This window comes from Bombus vancouverensis, chromosome 2 (genome assembly GCF_051014615.1).
Source record: "Bombus vancouverensis nearcticus chromosome 2, iyBomVanc1_principal, whole genome shotgun sequence".
NCBI classification, from domain to species: domain Eukaryota; kingdom Metazoa; phylum Arthropoda; class Insecta; order Hymenoptera; family Apidae; genus Bombus; species Bombus vancouverensis.
This window is the reverse complement of record NC_134912.1, coordinates 8,327,943-8,349,524: the sequence shown is the minus strand read 5'-3', so window position 1 is coordinate 8,349,524 and position 21,582 is coordinate 8,327,943. Positions and strand designations below refer to the sequence as shown.

At 42.9% G+C, this 21,582-nt stretch overlaps 1 protein-coding gene across 1 annotated transcript in view; it reads left to right on the top strand.

The window, feature by feature from the left end:
• The window catches only part of LOC117166167 (protein groucho), a 155,289-nt gene that overhangs the window by 66,434 nt on the left and 67,273 nt on the right, over positions 1-21,582 (top strand). The window contains exon 4 of the mRNA XM_033349920.2: positions 3,044-3,088. Within this exon, the coding sequence (XP_033205811.1) occupies positions 3,044-3,088 (45 nt within the window). The remainder of the gene's footprint in view (positions 1-3,043; positions 3,089-21,582) is intronic.

Here is a 21,582-nt window from a genome sequence, read left to right as displayed (position 1 = left end):
TTTCCCAATGTTTCCTGCATTAATTCAATGTTTTTTACTTTCCAACGCGAGCATATAAATAAGGAAAATTCTTGCAGCAAATTTAATTCAATTTATATTTATGTTCGAAAATACGTATTTTGAAATCTTGTACTTCACAAAGAACAAACGGCGTATGACAAACGACGTATCTCAGCTAGATTGTATCATTTCTGTTAAGAACATATAAATTGTGTCTCATTTAACTTTGCAACGATTGCTGCAAAGTTTGCTCCTTGTCGAGATTAGGTAATTCAGTTTCTGTTACAGCTATAATAGATACATCGTTACACTTCGTTTTAGAATGTGCACGGTGGATTTATTCCCGAGCTACATACGAATGACGAAACGAATTCTTTTTTACTCCTCCATTCACGTCTCACTGACGTTGTTCTTCCGTTAGACACGAGTTACGACTGGATCATTACGATGACTCAGATATACGAGTCGTAAGATGAGTCATAATTAAGGGGTTAGAAGACTCGGTTGAGGGAAAATAGAGTGCTCAGAGATGTAAAGATATTGTCAGATATACAGGTGGAATTTCATTCGTTTTGATTTTATTATTGACTAAGTTTTATTCAGACGACGGTAATACGTTCCAGAGATTCGAGCTGGCGTAGAGAATTTTTCGAATGCTTGGCCAAACTGTCGGAACGTAGGTATTCTGATTACCGTGGGGAAAGAAAAATGTAGATCTCTGAGTGGTGCTTTTCTGCCGTGTAACCGTTGAAAGATGCATATCGAGGGAAATGTTTGGAGCGGTTCCCTTGTATACGTTTCATGGTTCTCTAGTTCTTTCCAACTTTTTTTTAGTCCTCGAACATCTGTATCGGTACATTTACAGATTTCATCCAGCGTAATAAAGGGAAATCTCTTCCTTTTACGTGTCTTAAAAAAGTCTAACAATTCTTCTACGGCTTATTAAAAAATAGAAGATCTACTAATAAAGAAACGTAGAAACTACGTTCTCTAGTTTACCATCGAAGTTTTATAAGTAACAGATTGGAAGTTGCTAGTGCTAATGAATTGATAATATTAAGTTTAGCAATACAACGTGTAAAGTTCGCATCAGTTCTACAAAATTATGAAATCTAGCTAATTGTCGTATTGAAAATAAAAATGCATAGTAGAATCGCGTGATAGAAATCTATGACTTGCAACTCGTCGTTTGTCAATCCACTGATATTACTAGCTGGTAAATTATTATGCGATAAATATAGCGAAATGAGAATTCTTCGTGTCCTTGTTCTACTAAAACAGTTTACAATAAAAAAAAACGCACACAAAGTTGTTATACTGAAAGATATATATAGATTTAAAAAAACAGAATCGATGTATTTACGTTCGTCTGCTATTTTTCTCACACTCGAAAGATTCGAATAATAAAAATTCCAAAGCTCGTTAAACTCGCCAGAAAAAAGGTTCCCTTACCGATCCTACTTTTACGTTTTTGCCCGTTTTATTTCGTTCGAATGAGCGAAAGAAAATTGAGAACCACTGTCCGGTAGGTGAATTAGTTAAAGCATACCCGGCCCGGGATCTTGTACACACGATGTAGAAACGATGTTACGAGAAACCGGTCTTGGACGTCGCGTACACGCACCGACACGCGTGCACGTCTCACGCACCAACACAGAGAAACAACGACGTAGTTCTCGAGTAGAATCTCTGGAAGGGTGAGGTAGAAACGATTCTTTAGTCGTTTTTCTCATTTTCTCTGCGCGTTTATCCTCCTTCTTGGCTGGGATCTTGCATTACGGCTCAATTTGGCCCGCTTTTCGTAATCTCGTTCGATCGATGTAATCTCGGCTCTCGGCAGCCGTGTACCGGCCCTAAAGACCCTCTTCGAAGGGTTCTTTTAGACGTTATTACGAATTCGAGCAGCATCTCGGTTTAGGTAACTCGATAATTCGATTAGCCCTTGGGAATCCTTCCGCTCGGCTTAACCGACTACATTCAAGTCTCATTCCTTGTCTTCTGTACTCTTTCTTTCTCTCTCTTTCTCGCGCTTACCCCCTATCCTTTGGTCTCGCTTTCTCTTCCGATAGTTCAGGCTTGTCGAATCATTGTTCGTCTGGAACACGATGGAATTTTGGAATACCAAAGGAGGAGAAGAGTTGCAAGAGGTATTATACTTATATAAGGGACCGTGTTAGTATAAAGTACGCGTTCCATTAGCCGAGGAAGATCGATCGCCAAGATCGCCGTGGCTACTAGTTCCTCCGCTGAGATCCGACCGATCCGCTGCAATTGAAGCACGCGTTGCATAATAAGTTGCAGCTGAATACACTCGATCCAGCTCTTGGCCCGATGCTTCTGCCGTCTCCTCGATCTTTTTTCTACCCTTTGCCGTTCACGGTGCACGCCGCTGAAATTATTTATCGGTGCAACTGCTGGCACAAATTCGCTTTATCTTGATCGTCCTGCATCGGGACGTCGCGTCGTGTCTTGCGACTTCGGCTGCGTACCGAGATCGATCTGCTGTCGAACTTGAGTCAAGACCTTTAATTTATACACTCGAATTTCTGACTTGGAGTCTCAAATGGAAATTCTGAAAATTTGTACATTTCCATAGGAAAGTTTGTAATTATCTGCTGTTGCAAACATTCAAAGCAGTAGTCTGTCATAGTTGCTCAGTGATCTCGCTTCGCTAGAATATATATCCGCTGTTCGTAAATATTTGACAACTTGTTAATGTCTCGTTTATACGTATCTTGTAGCACTAAATTGTTAAAGCGATCGGTCTAAAAGAAGTACAAACGTAGCAAAGGAAAATCCAAAATCAAGACTACTGGCATTCCTATGCGAAGTATTTTCCAGCAAGTGCATGTAACTCACGTTTCTGGGTGCGCGCGAGGACAACTGTACAAGAAAGGACGACTGCTTTCACGTTAGCCGCGCGAGCATCGCGTTAACGCTTGTACCAGCACGCCTTCTCCGATATTGCCTCGCGCGCACACCACCTATCATCACTTTATATCTCTCGCTTCTAATATATCCTATGTCTTTTTCATTCTTCCAGTATTACGAGATGTCGTACGGGCTGAACGTGGAAATGCATAAACAGGTAAGCCTTCCCCGTTTTCATTTGAATTTCAAATGGATATCATCGAGCCGCACCGATAGAAACCGTGAATCGTATGTATACACGAGTTGCTCCTTTCGTTTCTATCTACAGGGTGTTCCATGCAATTGGAAAATGGTATGCCATTGAAAATGCTCAATACAGTATCCTTGTTTTTCGCGTATAAAAGATTGATGATTCCATAAAAAAACAGACTAAAGGTTACCTTATAATCTTCGAAACGTCCCACTTTCGGAATAATCAGAGTCTTTTAATAATTAAACTAATATTCCTAATGAAATTTTACAATCCTTTCGATTCTTAAATTACCAGTATATTAATAAACTTTCTTGTATACCGAAACAGATCTGGTAGTAAGCCAAATGAAATTTGATAAACTACGAATCATCTTATTGCCGTGTCCAATGTAAAATTGTAAAATTACAGCGTACGGTATATTAATTTACTGATTTCGTTAGTTGATAAATTGATGCGTAAGAAAGTCAGCAAGTTGTGCATCGTTCGAAAAAGCTATCCCATTGTTGGTAGCAATATTTCTGTCTTCTATAGCTTGCCTCTATACGTGGAGAACACCCCGTACACGTACGTTTGTTTCACTAGCGACTGTATCGTATGCCATTCCATACCGTGTACGTGCGCGAGATTACGCACGTGTGTGCCTGTTTTACACGCACGTGCACCGGTAGCTCGGTATAGTAATTACTTCGTTGACTTAACGCGCGATAGCCCGGCGTGCTTCGCTGAAATTTATGTTTTCATTCATGACGCGTGAACGCGCGCGCGAGCGCGAACCAACGACCGGGCAATATCCGTGCGGCGACTTACTAATCGTTCGGCTCGGTGGTTCCGCGCGTGACCCTTAATCCGAAATTAAAGGGACGGCGAGATCGGGAATTAGGGAGACGATTCCCTGGGGATCCTGGCTATTGAATAAATATGTAAACAAGGTAATAACATGCAAATTGCACGAGAGGGAGCTATCCGGACGGTTTCTTGCGACGACTTTCGAACCGAGAAAAACCAAGGACCTAACCGAACATCCCTTTATTACGAATTATTGAGCGCCATTGTCGGCGCCCGAAGGCGCACTAGGACGTTTCTTCTTTAGCTTTGGATTCGTCTATCATTTGGATTAATGTCCTGTATAGTAGATAAATGGATAATTACTAAACCTGTTAAACGAAACCATCTCTAACGAGGAACGCTTCTAATTATGAAGTTAAAAGTTAAGGAAAAGAAGATCAACGAGGTTAGATTCTTGTAAATAAGATATAATATAGTTTTTATGAGAAATGCAAAGACACGTAAGAAGATGGTTTGTTGAATAAAGAAGTTGACAATCGCAACGTCGAGTTGTTTTGATAAAGTAGGACGTTTCTTTTAACGTAGTTAGCAGTTCGTCCTTATTTCTTGCTGAAGTTTATTACATATTTTACTTTATCTTTGATAACGGTATATCTTGTACCTTAAGATTCAATTATTCCATTTGATGCTGTCTTTATTTTAATTAATAATATATCGTAATATAATAATATGCTTTTACGATGTATAATGTAATTGCTTGGACGTTCGTGTTACGTCTATGTTTGAGAGAATCGGAAAGTTAACGATGAGAAAGACAATTGACAAACACAGCGAGTTATAAATCCGGAACAGAAAAATTCGTTACCTCAAAGCGGAGGACCGTCAATTCACAATGTATTTAAAAGCAGAATTCGTTTGAACGAAAAACGTTTGCCAAACGCTGGTCTGTCAACGGAACAATCTAGGTCGGCCAGAAATTCTTTCTCACTGTATAAATCTCTAATGCCGAAAATACTCGTCGCAGCAGGATGTCGAAAACGAACGTTCGAAATTACGTTGTCCCTCTGTCCGTTTTATGTCACCCATTCGATGTTTGCACGGAAAAATTACGTTTCTCGCGATTCCCTTTCAGAGGATGTGATTACGTCATTCTTCCGTGGCCGGATATCTTAACAGGATTTGTCGCACGAGCCGAAAGAAAAGTGGCGCAAGGCTGCCGACCGATATGTATCTCGGTACATAAATGCTTTCTGGTGCCTGTTAATGGTCCCGGAGCGATCTGTTTGCCGAGCAAACAGGCAGAAATAGAATTGGAAGTTGGTTCGTTTGATATCGAGAATTAACTCAGGGTCGAAGGGAAAATAAAAAGAGCCAACTCGTTTATTTTTTTCCCCCTCCGCTTTCCAAAGGGCGACGGCGCTTCCCGTCGAAAACACATCCTCGATATTAATAAAGACAAGGACTGTCGCGAAAATTTGCATCACAAAGATCTCTCCGTCGTGTTTTTCTTGCGCCGACCCGGCATCCATATTCATCGCGGCGATCGGCCGATTTGAATTTCCCGTTTTCTCGTAGCTCGATCGTGATCGCCATTGCAAATATCCCGATTTTTCTCTCCTTCGAAGCACTCTTTCGTCGTTTCACCCTTGTATACCTCCCATGCTCCTTTCTGTCTCTCGCCTCTTCAGGGGAAAAGGGATGAAGAAAAATGGCGTCGTTCGCCGGTATAATTTGTTGGCGGCGCGGCGAACCAAAAGCGGAACGCTCGCCCAGAGAAACGTCGTATTTCATTTCGCGCTCGCTTTTACGGCATTCCGGACATTAATGTCGTCAATTACCGTACACGTCTTCGTCCGTTTTTGCCAGCGATTCATTTACGAGGTCCGATCATGAAAATTTATCGAGTCGCTCGAAACGACCGGCACCCAGACAACCGTTTGCTGATCACGCTTTATACTCACCACCGATCATCTTCTTCTCGTCGTTGATCTTTTAGTTAAACGAAGACTTTTTTATTCTCGACACGTACGATTCTTGAATGGATTTTGAGCGACCGCTTTGCTCCAGCCCCTCTCGAATTATCCCAGCTTCTGGATTTTCGTATATTTTTCAATTCACAAGGAATTCAGGAAGGGAGGAATAATCACACAGTGATTAATTTGATATACGTAATTTTTTTCTCGTTAAAATCAGCCGTCTTTGATATTGCGAAAAAAGATAAATAACTTGCATCGTTGGTAAAATAATTATATTCTGGTTGCATAAAATATAAGGAATAGCGATCCGATGTTATAAATATTGCTTCTTACAACACAGTTTACGATTTACGATTAAATAAACTTTCGTGAAACAATTGTTTATGAAAAAGATGAGAAAGATGGAACTGAGAAATTTACAGAAGCAAAGGTGAGAGGCGTGTAATTTGTGATTACAAGTTCTTCTTCGCGTTAATTGAAATTACTTGGATTCGTGCAACCCATCTTCAGGTGAATATCTAACGGAAAGTAATATCTAAAATATCGTATACCTGAAAATCCAGTCTGAGAAACCAATATAATCAACCAACAAAGCAATTGAAAGAATTCTAACGTTAGTCGAAACGTGAAAAGACACAACTGTAAATAACGGGTTTAAATTGGTAAAATAAAGTGGTTCCTGCAGTTTCTTGAATTCAGGTAACTAGACTAATCTGTAAGAAGCTTTACACCGAATGAAACATGGAAAAAGAGAGAGGTCTAAGACGGTGAAACGTAAGTATGGAGGGAATCTCGATCGTGAATTTTCACGAGAGAATAAATAGCCCTTCTTCTATCTCCTATCGAGTTCTCGGGCCCCTCTTTCATACTAACTCAGTCACTCGTTCGCCTTCTTCGCGATTTTTCTCGCGTTACCTCTTCACCTGCACTCTTCCGTGAGCCAGCTTCCGCGTCGACGTGCCAGGAATAATGTTCGCGTTTATTGAATATTTAGCAGCCGGGCTGCCGTTATTTCCTCCGCTTCCGGCGATGTTCTCCCTCTTTTCTGGGCGCGTCGTTCCAACAGGATGCACCCTCTTGAGTCGTAAATCGGGCTTCGTGTCGAAGGAAACTCTCGCGGTGGTTGCGAAATGGAAAGAGAAAACGTAGAAAGAGGCGTAAGACGAAGAAACACGAAAGTGGTAAAAGAAGGACAGCGACGAAAATGGCACGGGACTATTCATAAATCAGGACTACGGGGTGGCCAGACCGAAAATTATCGTTGTTATTAGATACTCGTTTTTATTATCACGATAAATATACACGCGTGCGAAGCTTATGTTCGTAGCAATGATTGCGTAGGAGACGAAACAATCAAGATTCTGCTATTCACCTGTTCCGCTATGTTGATATCATTATGTAAATATGCGTCTGTGTAAATATAAATATATATACTAGAAAGTAGATATAGGCAAGATAAATAGGAAAAATACACAATGGTCGATTGTGTATGTTTGTCGAATGTACTACGGTCCTCGAATTTGTATTTCTCAATGCCGTTCTCGTTTCAACAATGACACAAGAGATGTAATGTTTTATGAGCTACTCTTAACGCTAAATTGAGATAGTTCTTTTATACTTTTATCGTACATACTTACGAATTTGATAGCGATAGAAAAACACCAAGTGCCAACAGTAGTCGGTATTGCTATTAACCGACACTTTTTGAATAACTGACATCAACTTACGAAGATACACACGAGAACAAGAAGATCGAGATTGAAACGAAAAGAAACTAGTCTTATGTTTCGCGACGGGAAACATTCAACCCTCGGGGCAAAGACTACAGTCAGGGTACGAGGGTCAGGTTTTTTCTTCGTGTCGCGTGTTACACGTTCGATAAATCCTGCGGAGATTTACGCGAAGAGTCCCTCGCGCGCTTTATTTCGACCAGGCGAAGTGAAACAAGGCGGTGAGGAATCCTCGTTGGTTGCAGCTTGCGTTCGTCTTCTCGACGTTCCGGCGTAATAAATCGAAGTAAACGAATCGAATCTCCATGGAACACGTCACGTTCGATTCATAGAAGAGTATCCTGACGCTATATCCTGTGAAACCAAACGTTTTCATAGTGGCCAGTTACACGAATCGCGTACTGATCGTCCATTGTAAAATTTCGATGGCGGCCGTGTCAAAAGCTGTTTACAACGATCGTACTTCTGCGGCGCAATTTCGTGCACGATCGCGTTTATAAAATCACGACCAACCCTTTCACGGCTGCTATATTCGACCGAGGATGATTAATCGTCCGCGTTCATGACGAGCCAGCGTTGTCGTCCGCGTGGAAATAACAAACGTGGAATGCGAAGAGAAAAAAATAGATACGCGCGTGTATGAAGGAAAAAAAAGAAGGAATACGAAGGGGAGGAAAATTGGCAGCGGAAACGAGACACAACGGGGGCGTAGGGGTCGAAGGGCGAAACGAGATGAGTAACAACTTCGACGACGCGAGAGGGTAAAATATCGGGACAGGAAACGCGCGGACGTTTCGAATCGAATTTATCGGGCGTGTATTAACGCGGTCGGCCGGTCGGTCAGTCTGGTAAGTGTCTGCGAATGGCGGTGTAAACGCGCTCGATTTCGCCTGGATGTAATTAACGTCGAGTAATTCCCGACAATTACCGTCATCATCATCATCCATCAGACCGCAGTCGACCTGTTACGTTTTCCTGTTATATACCTGTACGATAATTGTCGTCTCGAATCACTGGTTTCGCATCGATGCGCGAGCCACACACGAGATATACCTACATGCTCGTTAAAACGGAGTGCCTGTTGGGGAAGATGATCAGCAGCCTTCGTCTATACGTCTACGATACTGCGCAGAGATTGGCGTCTACGTGTACCGTACACATAGTCAAGCCACTTAAATCGGGCGCGAAATTTGTTCGAACGCTTTTAGAATGCGAAGGATACGTCCGAGTAGCGATTTTATCGACGTTCGTTACGATCGTTACCACCGATCGTCTCTATTGAATTTTCATTCGATCATATTCCACTTTTTCTCTCTCGTCTGACCGGTTGTTATTCTTTTTTTTTTTTTTTTTTTTTGTCTCTTCCAACCCCTTTATCCGACGCGCTCCTGTTGGTCGTTGTCCGTTGTTGTTGTTGGCGTTGTACGCGGCGCGCGTATTATCGCCGCTAAACGATCTGTGCGTTTTTATTCGCGGCAAGCGACGCGTATTGTAAATGTTTTCGGGCATTACTCTCGATTCTGCTAAAGCTATTACCGGCGATTCCGCAGCTGCAATACGTGTCGAGCAGTCGGAAAATTCACGCATGAAAAGTACCGGCGGCCACCGAGAGTGATTCGATTTCGTTGTTTTGCGTTCGACTCGTTGCGTTCCCCGCGCGCCCCACCGCCCGCCCGACCCATCTTTTTCATCCCCGTTTCCGTTCCCACCCCGGGCTCGCGTCGTGTTCAACCTCGTATAGTCTGCTCATTATTCATTTATCGGTTTAACGAGTACATCCGCGAAAAAGCGTTGCAAAATACCCGAACTGGTCGATACCCAAGCCCCACCCCATTCCGTTTCACCCCCTCTCGTATTTTCTCTACTAATTTCCTTCCTGCGCGGATTTCACGCGATGCACCGCGATTTCGCGTATTGCGATTTTTCGCAGTTTAATGGCCTCTACGCTCCCCCTTTTCACGCTGTTGTATCGGTCGTTGGAAATTTGCCCGGTTATTTAAATCGAAGCTTATCGAGAAACGTTATCGCGTGCCATGTAACGTGGAATTGGATCTCTGCTAACAAGGGGCAACGCAAAGACGTTGGACAGGAAGCATCCTTCCTTTTATCTGTTCCATCAAATTCGGAGCAAGATTACGATGGCTACCTGGAATGGTTCTGCTCTGTTCATAAATCTAGGATTCGACGTTCCTCCAGCATCCTTTGTCCCCCTATACTGCCGAAAAGAAGGAAAAAGAGAACGGTGGTCGTGGAATCTCGTCAGGTGCTTCATGAATAACCTCTCAAAACCGTCGACCGGCGCGATTTCTCTTTCTCTCTTCGTCTGTCCGACCCAGAGGGTAACCTAATACACGATCGCACGGTCGCCGGCACCGTCGCGCTCTTTCTCTCCCTGTGCACGTCCGTCCGCGTATACGTTGGCCATCGCTTTTTCCACGTTTTATTGTGTCTGCAGCACCACCGGTTTGGTCGCCTGGGCCGCGCGCTACGCGCCGGAGCCAGAGGACCAGATGGAGATCGAGTGAGAGGACAGTATAGAAGAAAAAAAGAGACCATGCGTATGTAGAGGTAGAGAAGAACGACGGTGATGGTGGTGGTGGTGGGGGTGGGGGTGGTGATGGTGATGGTGGTGGTGGTAGTGGTGGTGGTAGTGGTGGTGGTGGCTGAAAAGAGTACGGGGGCGGAGGAATGAATGGTACGCCAGGGAAAACGTGGTGCACGTCGCCGGTACCGACGGGATAGGGTGAATCGGTGATGAGAGGGTGAAGGTGGAATAGAGACAGAGAGCGTGGTGGAGAGTGCGCGAAAGGGAAACGGTGGTCGGAGGAAAAACGAAGAGCAAAATTCGCTATCGGAAAAATCGAGCTCTGCTGTGCTACCGCGCCGACCTCTCCACGCACACATGTTGCCCCCTGTTGGTACTCGTTCCAATTCCCTGGCCAAGTCTACCTCTCCTTCTCTTCCTGGTGAATCCGTCACACGTTCCGTCCTGCTCTTGTTGCACCATCGAGCAGACACAGACAGTCGCCTCGTGTCTTCTTCTTCTTTCGTTCTTCGAACATCCGCCTCGCCCAACGTTGGCATATCCGTGTAACTTCGATCCCATGTATCTTCCTTCTCTGTTGCCCGCGACACACGGTTCATGTAGCACGCGTACCACGTAGACGGCCCGGCCGTACGTGTGCGTTGTGTGGCTTGGCACAGCCGCGAAGAACGAGTCGCAATATGTGCACGATAAAATATACACAGAAATGTCTACCAGCTACGTACGTCTACATACTTTTTCTCCGTTCTGTTGGCTCGACTCGACCCGCTGAAACCAGCGGGAAAGAGACACACACTGCGCGCGAGAGTATTATGGCATACCTATGCCGAGTCCCCGGTGCACCTCCGCCTCTACGTTGTCTCTTTCAGCACAGGGATCTGCAATACCGATGGGACTCCATGTACCCGATACACGTCCTCCATGGTCGCGATCTCTCAACACGATAAGTCCTTTCAACCGGCACCGGCTTCGATCCCGTTTCTCTCTTTTCATCCTTGTCCGCTCTCATACGTACGCCATCTCTTTACCCACTCTACCAACCCTCTAAGATCTCTCTCTCTCTCTTTTTCTTCGTCCTCTTCTTCTGCTCGCGGATAGGAAGGATGTTACTCGGAGACGACGCGACCGAGGAGGAAGGTTTTATCCGGAGCAACTCGAGTTTGCCTGACTGGGAATACCGCACGAATTGAGTCGACTTTCTCTGTCTCCTTTTACCAATCGTTCGTTCGTTCTTCTATAGATTGCTGGCTCTGTCGTGCTTCCTTTTTCTACCATCGCGATCTCCTTGAATAGGATGCCATTACCAATTCTGTTTTCGAGTCGAGCGAAAAGAGAATTTCTTTTCTTCGTGGTCTTCCACGACACTTACCCCGGATGTATTGCGGGTTTTCGGTAGTTATTTCTCAAGCTTATCGGATCTTGTGTAATCAGATAGAATCATAGTCGGTAGAGTGGATATTGCGCACGGATTGTTTTCTTCTCTCTTTTCACCCTTGTATTCCTAATGCATTTATTATTCTTTTTCGATTGAAATTGGTCATCGCTTGCTGATAGACAGCATTTACATCTTTCTTGGTGCGTTGCGTTCGCGTAAATCAACCCATTCAACTGGAATAAAACGATCCTCTTATGCAACTCATTTATTACGATTGCACATGCACCTGTTCTACTTAAATACTAACTCGACAGGTCTCGGTTTATGAACGAAGCGCAGATTGATTTCAATAAATCACAATCTCATTTTCGGTACATTTATGAAGGGGTTCTCAAAGTGAAATCTTAATTTGCAAACCGCTGATCATTCGTGAAAAGATAGGTATTCACAACCTTCCATTAAAAATACACCATACTAATCCCGTATCGCTTTCTGCCTTACAATAATGACCATGTTGGTAAAGTCGAATCTGCAGCTGTAGAGGATTACCAGCAGGTAGGGACGTTAACAAGGCTCAATCGCCTTATCTCCTCGTTGAATCTTCTCAAGTTTCCATTTCGCAGATCGAACTCACCCTATGTCCAAGACTGATCAATTTGACGGTCAAAAAGAAGCCACAAGCCTCGTCACGCTCTCCGAGCATTTGTCCACGCGCGTGTCGTTTACCGATGGTACGAAAACACGCCGAGAGAATCGTGATTTTCGCGAGCTTATTGGATATTCACGCGGGTCTAACCAAACGCGGTCTCGAACAGACTATAATTAAGAACAACGAGTTGGCACTTTTCCACGAGGGTAACGGACTCGAGATCGGTGGAGCGAGTGAGAAGGAAGAAGAGAGAAAGCGGGAGAGAAAATGAGAAAGAGAATTACGTGGATGACTGAACGCTATAACAGGCCTCGGTGTTACACGGATAACCCTCTCGAGGTCATTAACACGCGAGTATCTTCGATCACGGTCGTAACGATCGAGGTAACTTGCCACGGTCATGAATTTTTATCGAACGTTATTTCGCTTTTATACCTCCCTTTAAGACATCGTCGCTTTCTTCTGTTCAGACGCGTACGAGCAAGAGGCAGAGTCGCTTAATTCTCGCGCCACCGAACGGCCACTTAAATTTCGCGCATTAAAACCTACCCCTGGAGAAACAATCGTTAACCAGCAGCGGTCTAAGAGATTCCATCGCCCACCACCGGAGGGACTCTCTACGGTCGAGAATTTAAGTACTCCGTTGATACTTCCGTGGCTCCATGGGTTCACCGACGTCTGACTTTGCGTCGGCATGGCTTTTATCAGTCGTATTACTTTTATGAGTCGTTCCATCCTTTCCAACTTGACTCGCCGCTTTCTTGTACTATCATCGAGTATACAGAGTGCTGTGGAATAAAATCAACAAACTTTACCAGCATATTTAGGAAAGTAAAACCGAAGAGAAAGATGTTATGCACACCATGAGCCGATTTGCCTTCGTTTTCGAAATGTAGATGGAAATACCGAGACGTTCCCCTTTTATTAGGTTGTCCGAAAAGTTTCTTTCGTTTTATAAGGAAATAATAGACTCATAATGTTTTTTGTTTTATATTAGTTTATTGAACTATGCATGAACATACTAACAGAAATAGAACGATTCAATAAAATAATTCAATAAAATAATATAGAACAGAAATTGTTGTTCATTCATTACCACCTTATGAAACGAAGGAGACTTTTCGGACAACCTAATATCATATTTTCTATGGGGTTGCAGGAAATACAAATAGCTGTTAGCATTATCTTCTGTAGTATCTTACATTAATTGGACCAATTTGTGCAAACCATTGTAAGAACAACTTGACACAGTTTCAATTAAATAATCATCGTTAAAGTTAAATAGCTTGAGTACGTTTTATGTATTTTATTATTTTATGTACTTGTGAATAATTCGCTTCGACCAATCAACTCATAGTATGTAGGATATTTTTTATTCGAAATGATCTCCCAAATATGCAGGCAAAGTTTGCCAGTTTGCTTCTAGAACAGCCTGTATACCATCCATAGAATTCCATCTTCCTATTCTCATCTTTTTATTTCTTCTTTCGTGTTTCTTCTCCCATACTTCCGGTAGAAAAGGGGAAAGCCGCGACTGTACTCGGAGGAAACTATAAAACTATTACGCGTCGCGCTTAACGTATCGTGGCCTGCAGATGGTCGGCACAGAGGGTGGTTTCAAAGTAAAGCAGTCGGTATTATTTTCATTGCATCTCGCTTGAAAGTTGGGCTTCTTCCTTTTTAAAATGGCAACGATAATTTCCTTCGGAAAGTCCCCCGGGCAAAAGTCGTGTCGCATATCGATCGACGGAACCAAGCACGGCAATTTGTTGCCGCGTCGTCGGACGGTAGGTTTTTATGGGGTCGACGCATATTCTAAATCATGAGCGATAAGCTACGCCTAAGCCAGGCTCCGGGTATTTACATTTAATTAATCCCAGGGGAGCGCGACCCTGCGCTTTCGAGACACCCTGCGGCCGTATTTATGTACTCGCACGCCGACTGCGAGCCTTAGGACCAACCCTCCTTCGTCGGCCGTTTTTATGCGCGACGTTTCGCACTTTTATCGATGCCCGGGTGTTAGCATTATGCCGGCTATCAAGCAGAGGGTAGAAAGAACACCCTCTTCGGCCTCCTCTCGTGCCTTGGGAGTCGTTAAGAGATCACCCCTTTCTCGTTTTGCACGCCCTCTTTTTCTTTTCACCCCTTCCAACAATGGACGATGTTGTCCTCCTTCCTTTTATATATTTTTTTTTCTTTTCTTTCGATAGGCAGTTTAGCGATTTTTTAAGTATAAGCATTTCACTCCAGCCTTTTCTTACGAAATAATGAAAAGTTTTTTTTAATTCGTTATATTTTTCTTCTAAGCTACTTAACGTTCGAGATTTACCAAAACAATTACGTTAGTGCCTGGCTCTTTCGAGGCTAGCAATTATTTAAACGATGAAAGCATTTTTGTTTGTTGGAGCGTGTTTTAATTCGACGGTTTCTTAATAAGATAATAAATAATTAATACGTCAGTTTCTCGAGTTTCTCCTACCTGGTTTCTCGTTTCTAGTGCTAAAATAAAGCTGTTAGAAAAAAGGTGGGAGTCAAATAGTCGAAATTGGGGAAAGTCACTAAACTGCGTAATCACCTTTTCTTCCTTTACTGGTGTGGCTCGTTTCCCCGATGTTCGACGCGGACGATCAAACGAGAGTAACGACGGGAAAGAGCGATCGTTGGAGTTCGACGTCGCAACGGATCAATCGTTAAAGTCGATCCTCTCGTGGAAACGAATTTTATCTCCAACGTAAAGAGAGAGAGGAGAGAGAGAAAGAAAGAGAGACTCTGGTATCTCTGCTTTTAAAATCGGTAGTTTTGTTGAGAAAAAAGGAAAACACGAGTGCTGGCGTACGATTTAATCCACGTTCTCGGATTACCCGCTAGGAGAACAACCGAGCCGGGGTGTTATTTAAACGCGACGGGCGTTAACGAACTCGAAGCGAAAAATGATGGAAACATGGTGGAAACACCCCAGACCCCCGAGCCTTTGAAGAGCGCCTTTGGCAAGCGGATCGTGGAAATTTCTGCTCTCTTACCGCCTGGCGGATCGCTGAAATCTCGTTGCCGATCTGAAAGCTTCTCTTTCTGAAATTACGTTCTATATTAAGGCGAGCCTGCGGCTGGAATTAATGATTACCTTGGTATCCATCTTCAATGGCGCGGATTTATAGCGTCGAATGTCGACCGATCTTTTTATTCCACAATCCTGTTTCTTTTAACGTATTTTTCTTTTGTATATTTTATTGGTTTCGTGAAATTGATTTTACACTCGTTTACGAATAAATATCAAGTGATGTACTATTTTTTATAAGAGATATTTTGTAATTTATTCTGTCCGTTCGTAGGATTTTTATTGAAATTTTCAAGACATTCCATCGTGAAATATTTAATATTGAATTATGTTAAAATATCTTTAGAGACACCTTGAAAGTTTTCTTATGCCAGTCATTTAATTAAAATTCATTAACATTCCACTGTTGATTAATTCATAACGCGCTGCGATATTTCTGTCGTGGAACAAAAAAACATTGTTGTGTATAGATACTTGTCGTATGATCTGATCTATGCCATTTGGCATTGAACTACGTAAAATCTTATGCAAATTTATACACACGTGTTCGTTAGGAAAAAAGGATTTGAAAATATCTTTACAACCATAATAGAACCGTATCCATAAAATATTACCGAACGCCATTGAAACATACTTAGAAAGATATAAAATATTTTCAAATATTGGAACATGAAGAAATTCGGAAGAAGAGCACACGGTCAATAGTCACGCATTGCATTTGGATCGATTCATCGGAACAGAGATTCGGAGAGAAACGCGGAGGTTCCCCCTGTTGATCTTCCTGTGCATAATCAGTGGCGAGTTAATTGTGCCCGCTATCAGCCGGGCACGAAGGTCTTGTTTTCCTCAATGTTCATCCCGGAATTACGAGGGTCCCGCTGACAACGATAATTCCTTGGTGTTTCGGTGGATGTGGCTGTCCGTGTGTGTGTACGTGTTACCCCATAGACGGGACCGGCCGTAAAGTCGCGTTCACAATGCGGATTCCCATCGTGTCTGGCGACGTCGTCGTCATTGCGAATACGCCCCGAGGCGGCTCCTCTCGAGCACTATCCCTCAGAGTACCATCAACGACGCGGTGGATACAGGCGAAAAGCGATGTTATCGGGTGAGTGAGAGTGAGAAAGAAAATAATGGATCACGGAACAGATAGAGAACCGAAGAAACAGAGAAACGAGGATCATGAAAGAGAGACGAATAGTGCCTTAACGAGAACAGTCAGAAAAGAGTGTTCCTGGGGGTTTGCAGCCGTGACACTAATTTGCTCGCTCCGCGCCCCATCCAATATCATTCCATCGCGTTTTCACCACCTCCGTGTTAATTACCGCGGCGGTATTTACACCGAGTAAGATAGAAACGAGATCCGCGGAAAGCAGAGGAGGAGGCTTTTGCTTGTTTTATGCACCCTCGAACAATGGCCGAACGCAAGAGCTCGTCCGGGGTAATGACGGCGGTTACCGCGGCCCTTCTCTTTTCCTTTCGCGCGGAATGTTTGAAAAAAAAAATATTCCTGCTTTCTGTGCGGGTACAATCGCCGGCCTCGATAATACCTCGCCGATTGTTTCGGTTATGTTTTGTTTGTTGCGAGAGGGGCTGTCAGCCGCTGTATTTGTTTTCGTGAAAAGTATCTTTTGTCGATGGTTTGTTTGGTTTTTTGGCTTATGCGGATCAGAGATAGCTGGCATTTGAGGACGAACTTTCAACTCGGCAGAGTTAAAACGCACGTGTGTTTCGTTGTGGAGAGATGTTCGGTTGCAGATGATTCGGGTAGACGTTTCGTGATTTGTTACTTGAAATCGAATGGAATTAAGAATAATATATGAAAATCTCCAACGGTAAAGTACTAACTGTCAAACTACTACTTCGTACTTAAAACAACGGAAAATCTAACGTGAAACAGCAACAAGATATACACGAAGCATAGCCGTGCAAAAAGGGTGTCGTGGAATCGATGAGCGTGTAATCGTTGCAACTATTCGTAGTAAACACAAGGAAACCGAGCAACGCGTCTGTGGAGATTCCCTCTTCGAAACTCGAGAACAGTCGAAATCCCGTCGTTGCAGCTATTCCGTAGCTAACGTACATGCCAGCCCAATAATCGTGGCCGGCTGCAGGATACTACCACGAGAACCTGACTCGAAATCGAGAGGATAGAGAGCTGCTACCTCACTCTCTCTCCCCTTCTCTTTCCCTGTCTAAAGAGAGTAACAGAGAGAGAGAGAGAGAGAGAGAGGGAGAGAGAGAGAGAGAGGAGGTCAGCTTCGGCGGCCAGGCCGTTAATGTTTAGCGCAATCAGCGATAATGGCGGTCTATGGCGCGTTTAATCAAGGCAGTAGCCCGTTGCGGCTTGCGGTTCGAAAGCGGCCTGCCCCCACGGTGCAAAGGAAAGGGTCAGTGTATATGCACGCTCTCCTCTATCTGCGTGTACACGTCCTCCATGCTTGTATCTGTGTGTACACGCGAAACGAAGAGCAACAGAGCGATGGTGCAATAGAGAGAAGGAGAGGCAGGAAGGGTTGGCGAACAAGAGGGTTGAACATATCAGGTGGGCTTAGCGGTCTCTGCTGGCTCGGCATCGCCCCGACCAGAGAGTGACCACTGTACACGCACACCAGCGAACGCCAGACGGCCACACGGACGTGAAACACTGTCTGAAACTCACGTCTCTGTGGTCAGGATCGCGGATCGACGGAACAGACTTTCTCTTTCCTTCATTTCCCCCTCGTTGGTTCTATTCTTTTCCTTCGTCGTTTCTATGCCCTGTCTCTGCATACAGGAGCGCGTGTTCGTGTTTTCTATGTAGAGAAGCAACGTTTCTCACTCGGTTTCTCGTCCTGTCTACGCAGAGTCGCCTTTTCTGCTTCATAGAGTAGACCGAATTCGCTTACGGTCGAAAGGCGGTCGATGCGGGCACCTAGAAACTCGAACGATTTGCCTTCGTTTCATATAGACTTGTCTCGCAAGTGTTTCTCAAGCGGGATGGCGTAGTACGAATGGTTGAAACTATCTGCTGGTCTTTACGCGATGGTAATAAGCCATGGGGTGTCGTCGAGCTTTCGTAGCGGTGATTTGATCACGTGCGATTTAGCAACTTTGTGTTTTTAATAGCGGTGCCATTATTCTTGTGCATTGCGTATAAGGGTACTCCGTTTATACGAGTTCTATTCACTTGAATGTATTTTTAGTTAGTGTCTGATTGAGTGACCTCCTGCTGATTGACTCCACTTATCCGAATATGGACATCTATTATACGAACGAAAAATGATAGGTAATAGGACGAATCAATGAATTCTTAGGTGTATTACACGAACTTCAATTATACAAATTACTCGTCTGATGATAGCTTTATCGTTTGTACATTGTTCTACTTTAATTACAAATATAACGTTACATCTGATTAGATGTATTTTATATAGCTCGGTATCATCGATACAGAATTGGCATCGTATCTCTCTTCGTAAAGGGCCACTTTCCAGTCTAATGATTTCCAAACGTTCAAGATTCGTTTGTCATTAACTCAAATCGACCTTAAAGACACCGTTATATATTGTATTATCTACACCAGATCAAATTTATAATTTCTTGCAAATGGTGGAGTATCGAGTCAAAGGCCAGCATCTATATATTCACGAAATCATCGAGTTCCGACGAGGTCAGTAATTTATCAGCGGTGGATATCGCCGTCGCGGCACCATTAGGGTTCCTCCCCGGAAATGTACTCGTAATCGATTATTTACGACAAATTGGAGGCACTAATTTATTAAGAGTATCCCCGGTCGCGATAACGCGATTTTCTCGCCGGCAACCTATTTGGAGGCTGCAATCTCCTGGCAGCAGCCCCTAGTTTCCTCTAATACCTGGCCTGGCACATCCCTCTTAATAGCCGAGGCAAGGCTCGCCGTTGTTATTGACTGCTACCGGCACTTTCGTGGCAGGCGTGTAGAGCTCCGGCTTTCCTGCTCGTCTAATATCCTGAGTGCCGCTAATTTGCCCAACCGTAACCTACTGACACTCTGATCGATCATTGTGTGCGCGCCATACGATGCCCCGACCCTCGGCAGACCCGGTTCTCTGACCGGTGCGACGCCACGTCTCTCGGGGGAAACGCACCAGCCGTGTTCAAGGAAGATGGAGATGGAGCAGGAAAGGGAGAGATCGCGAATTGTGTGAGTTTAGGGACATGGAGATGGGTAATTAGGTACTCGAGGGTAATCGAGCTCCTCCACTAACCGCCTACGCCGGTGATCTCGACGCCGACGATGCGCACGTCGCTGTTCAACATCTTGTTAACTTTGCTCTATGAGAATATACGTCGACGAATCAAAGTGTCAACATAGAGCGGCTTTTCTTGAATAATCTTGAGTGAATTTGGAAGATGTCATTTTTACTCGGCGCTTTATTTAATCTTCTTTGGGAGATTCTTTATTTATATAATCGGAGATTTCTTATCTAATCGTTTTGTAACAAATATCTATTTATATGATATTATTTTCGAAATTTTTAAATCCCGTGTAAAGTCACAGAAAGCACTCTTTATTTGGTTTTCTGTTCATGTTTCTCGAAATTTATTTATATAATCTAAGATAGCTTGGTTAGTTTCTTCGCGAAATATATTTATTCGTAAATTACAACTATAATTTTGTCCAGTTGAATTGAATTAGCTGATGTTTATAGTTCCTCTCTATCTTTCTTGTTGTACATTACATGTCTTTTGATTGAATTTATCAGTTTATCGTTTACAGTTTTACTGTTTATCGATATTGATATTGTGAACCACCAGATATACTTGTTTAGTTTGTGGTGTAATTTATCAGGTCTATTATGTTATGAATAGCGTGAAATATGTTACACGTTTCTGTATACACAGAATATGACCTATAACATTCTCGGATTAACGATACAGAATATGATGTTCCTAAACACGACCATACACAACGTAACGTTCTTTACTATAGCTTTTTAGAATATAGAGTGTGAAGAAGTTAATTTTATCTTCGAGATTAGGTTACTCTAAGTAATTTCAATTTAGTTGTGAAACCATCAAATTAATTCTCCGTTTTTCTAATTAAAATTTCTCAAAACGTACGACTAATACGAACTTTTATTAGATATAAACATAATTACACGTATCTATTTTATTTTCGTTACACCATTTTAAGATCATGATTAACTAAGTGTACTATATTTTTTGAATTGCAATAGCAGAGATCGTTAGCTTTAGTGTTAATAATATTTATCATAAATTTCCATGGCAGTTTTCGCCAATGAACCGTACTTTTTCTGCTTTCTTTTTATCTTCGACCAATTGTAAACTTGATCTTCTACGGAACTAATATCGTAAATCTGTTTTGATCCGTGTAACATCTTTCATTACAATTGAAAGGTACAAGTACAATAAGAACCCGAAGAAGAAAAACAGGAGATTTTCGTTGCGAGATTCAGGCGCACGATCGACATGGTCAGAGTCTCGGGTCGAAGAGGAACATTCCTGAGGATCGATGATTGATGTACGCCCAGCATGAAACTCCTTTTTAGCGTGTAGTAATATCGATACATCCGGTCGACCGTGATTACTCATAGTTGCGCTCGAAAGAATGACCTGTCCCTGTCAATTCGTTGGGTGCTCGCTCTTCTTTATCTTTCGTTACAGTCAGACAAGGCTGAGTGATGTACTCTAGTCTTCGATATCCGAGAGTATCGATATTTTCTCCACTGTGATTCTTCTATCACAACCGCCTTATCGCTGCTCGTTCCTTTACCTGACGCAACAATAGCGAAATCCAATTCATTCCATCGAATTTATCGTATCGAACACACAATAATTGCGTATCTATTAATCATTAGATGTTTTTCTATGAATCTTTAGAATTTCGTGTATGAAATAAACGTTGTATTTTTGATACCGGTATGAAATGTCCGGATTTTGTTGTTACGTTAACACTGGAAATATCAGATATGTATTTTTTTAATAGAAATTTTATAGATTCATGGCGGAGTTTTTGTGGGACTCGAACGATTTCTGCTGAAATATATGGCTGAAAGCTTATTTTTTTTCTTGCATTATGTATTTGTTTCATATATCTTTCATTTCGATCTGCCGTTGAAATTCTGTATTTTAATCGTTGGTAGCTTTAGTGTTAAACTCGTTCCGATAGTTTATAGCAAGCAATAAATATTTACAAAAATTTTAAGCTTTCCAACATTCATGAATGTTGGTACTATTTATTAAGGATTAATAAGTATACACGCTAGGAACTTATTTTAGTGTTTGGAAAGCTTTAACAATTGTTTTATATAGTCATGTTTTAAAAAGATAGGGTATGAATTCAAACGTTATAATAA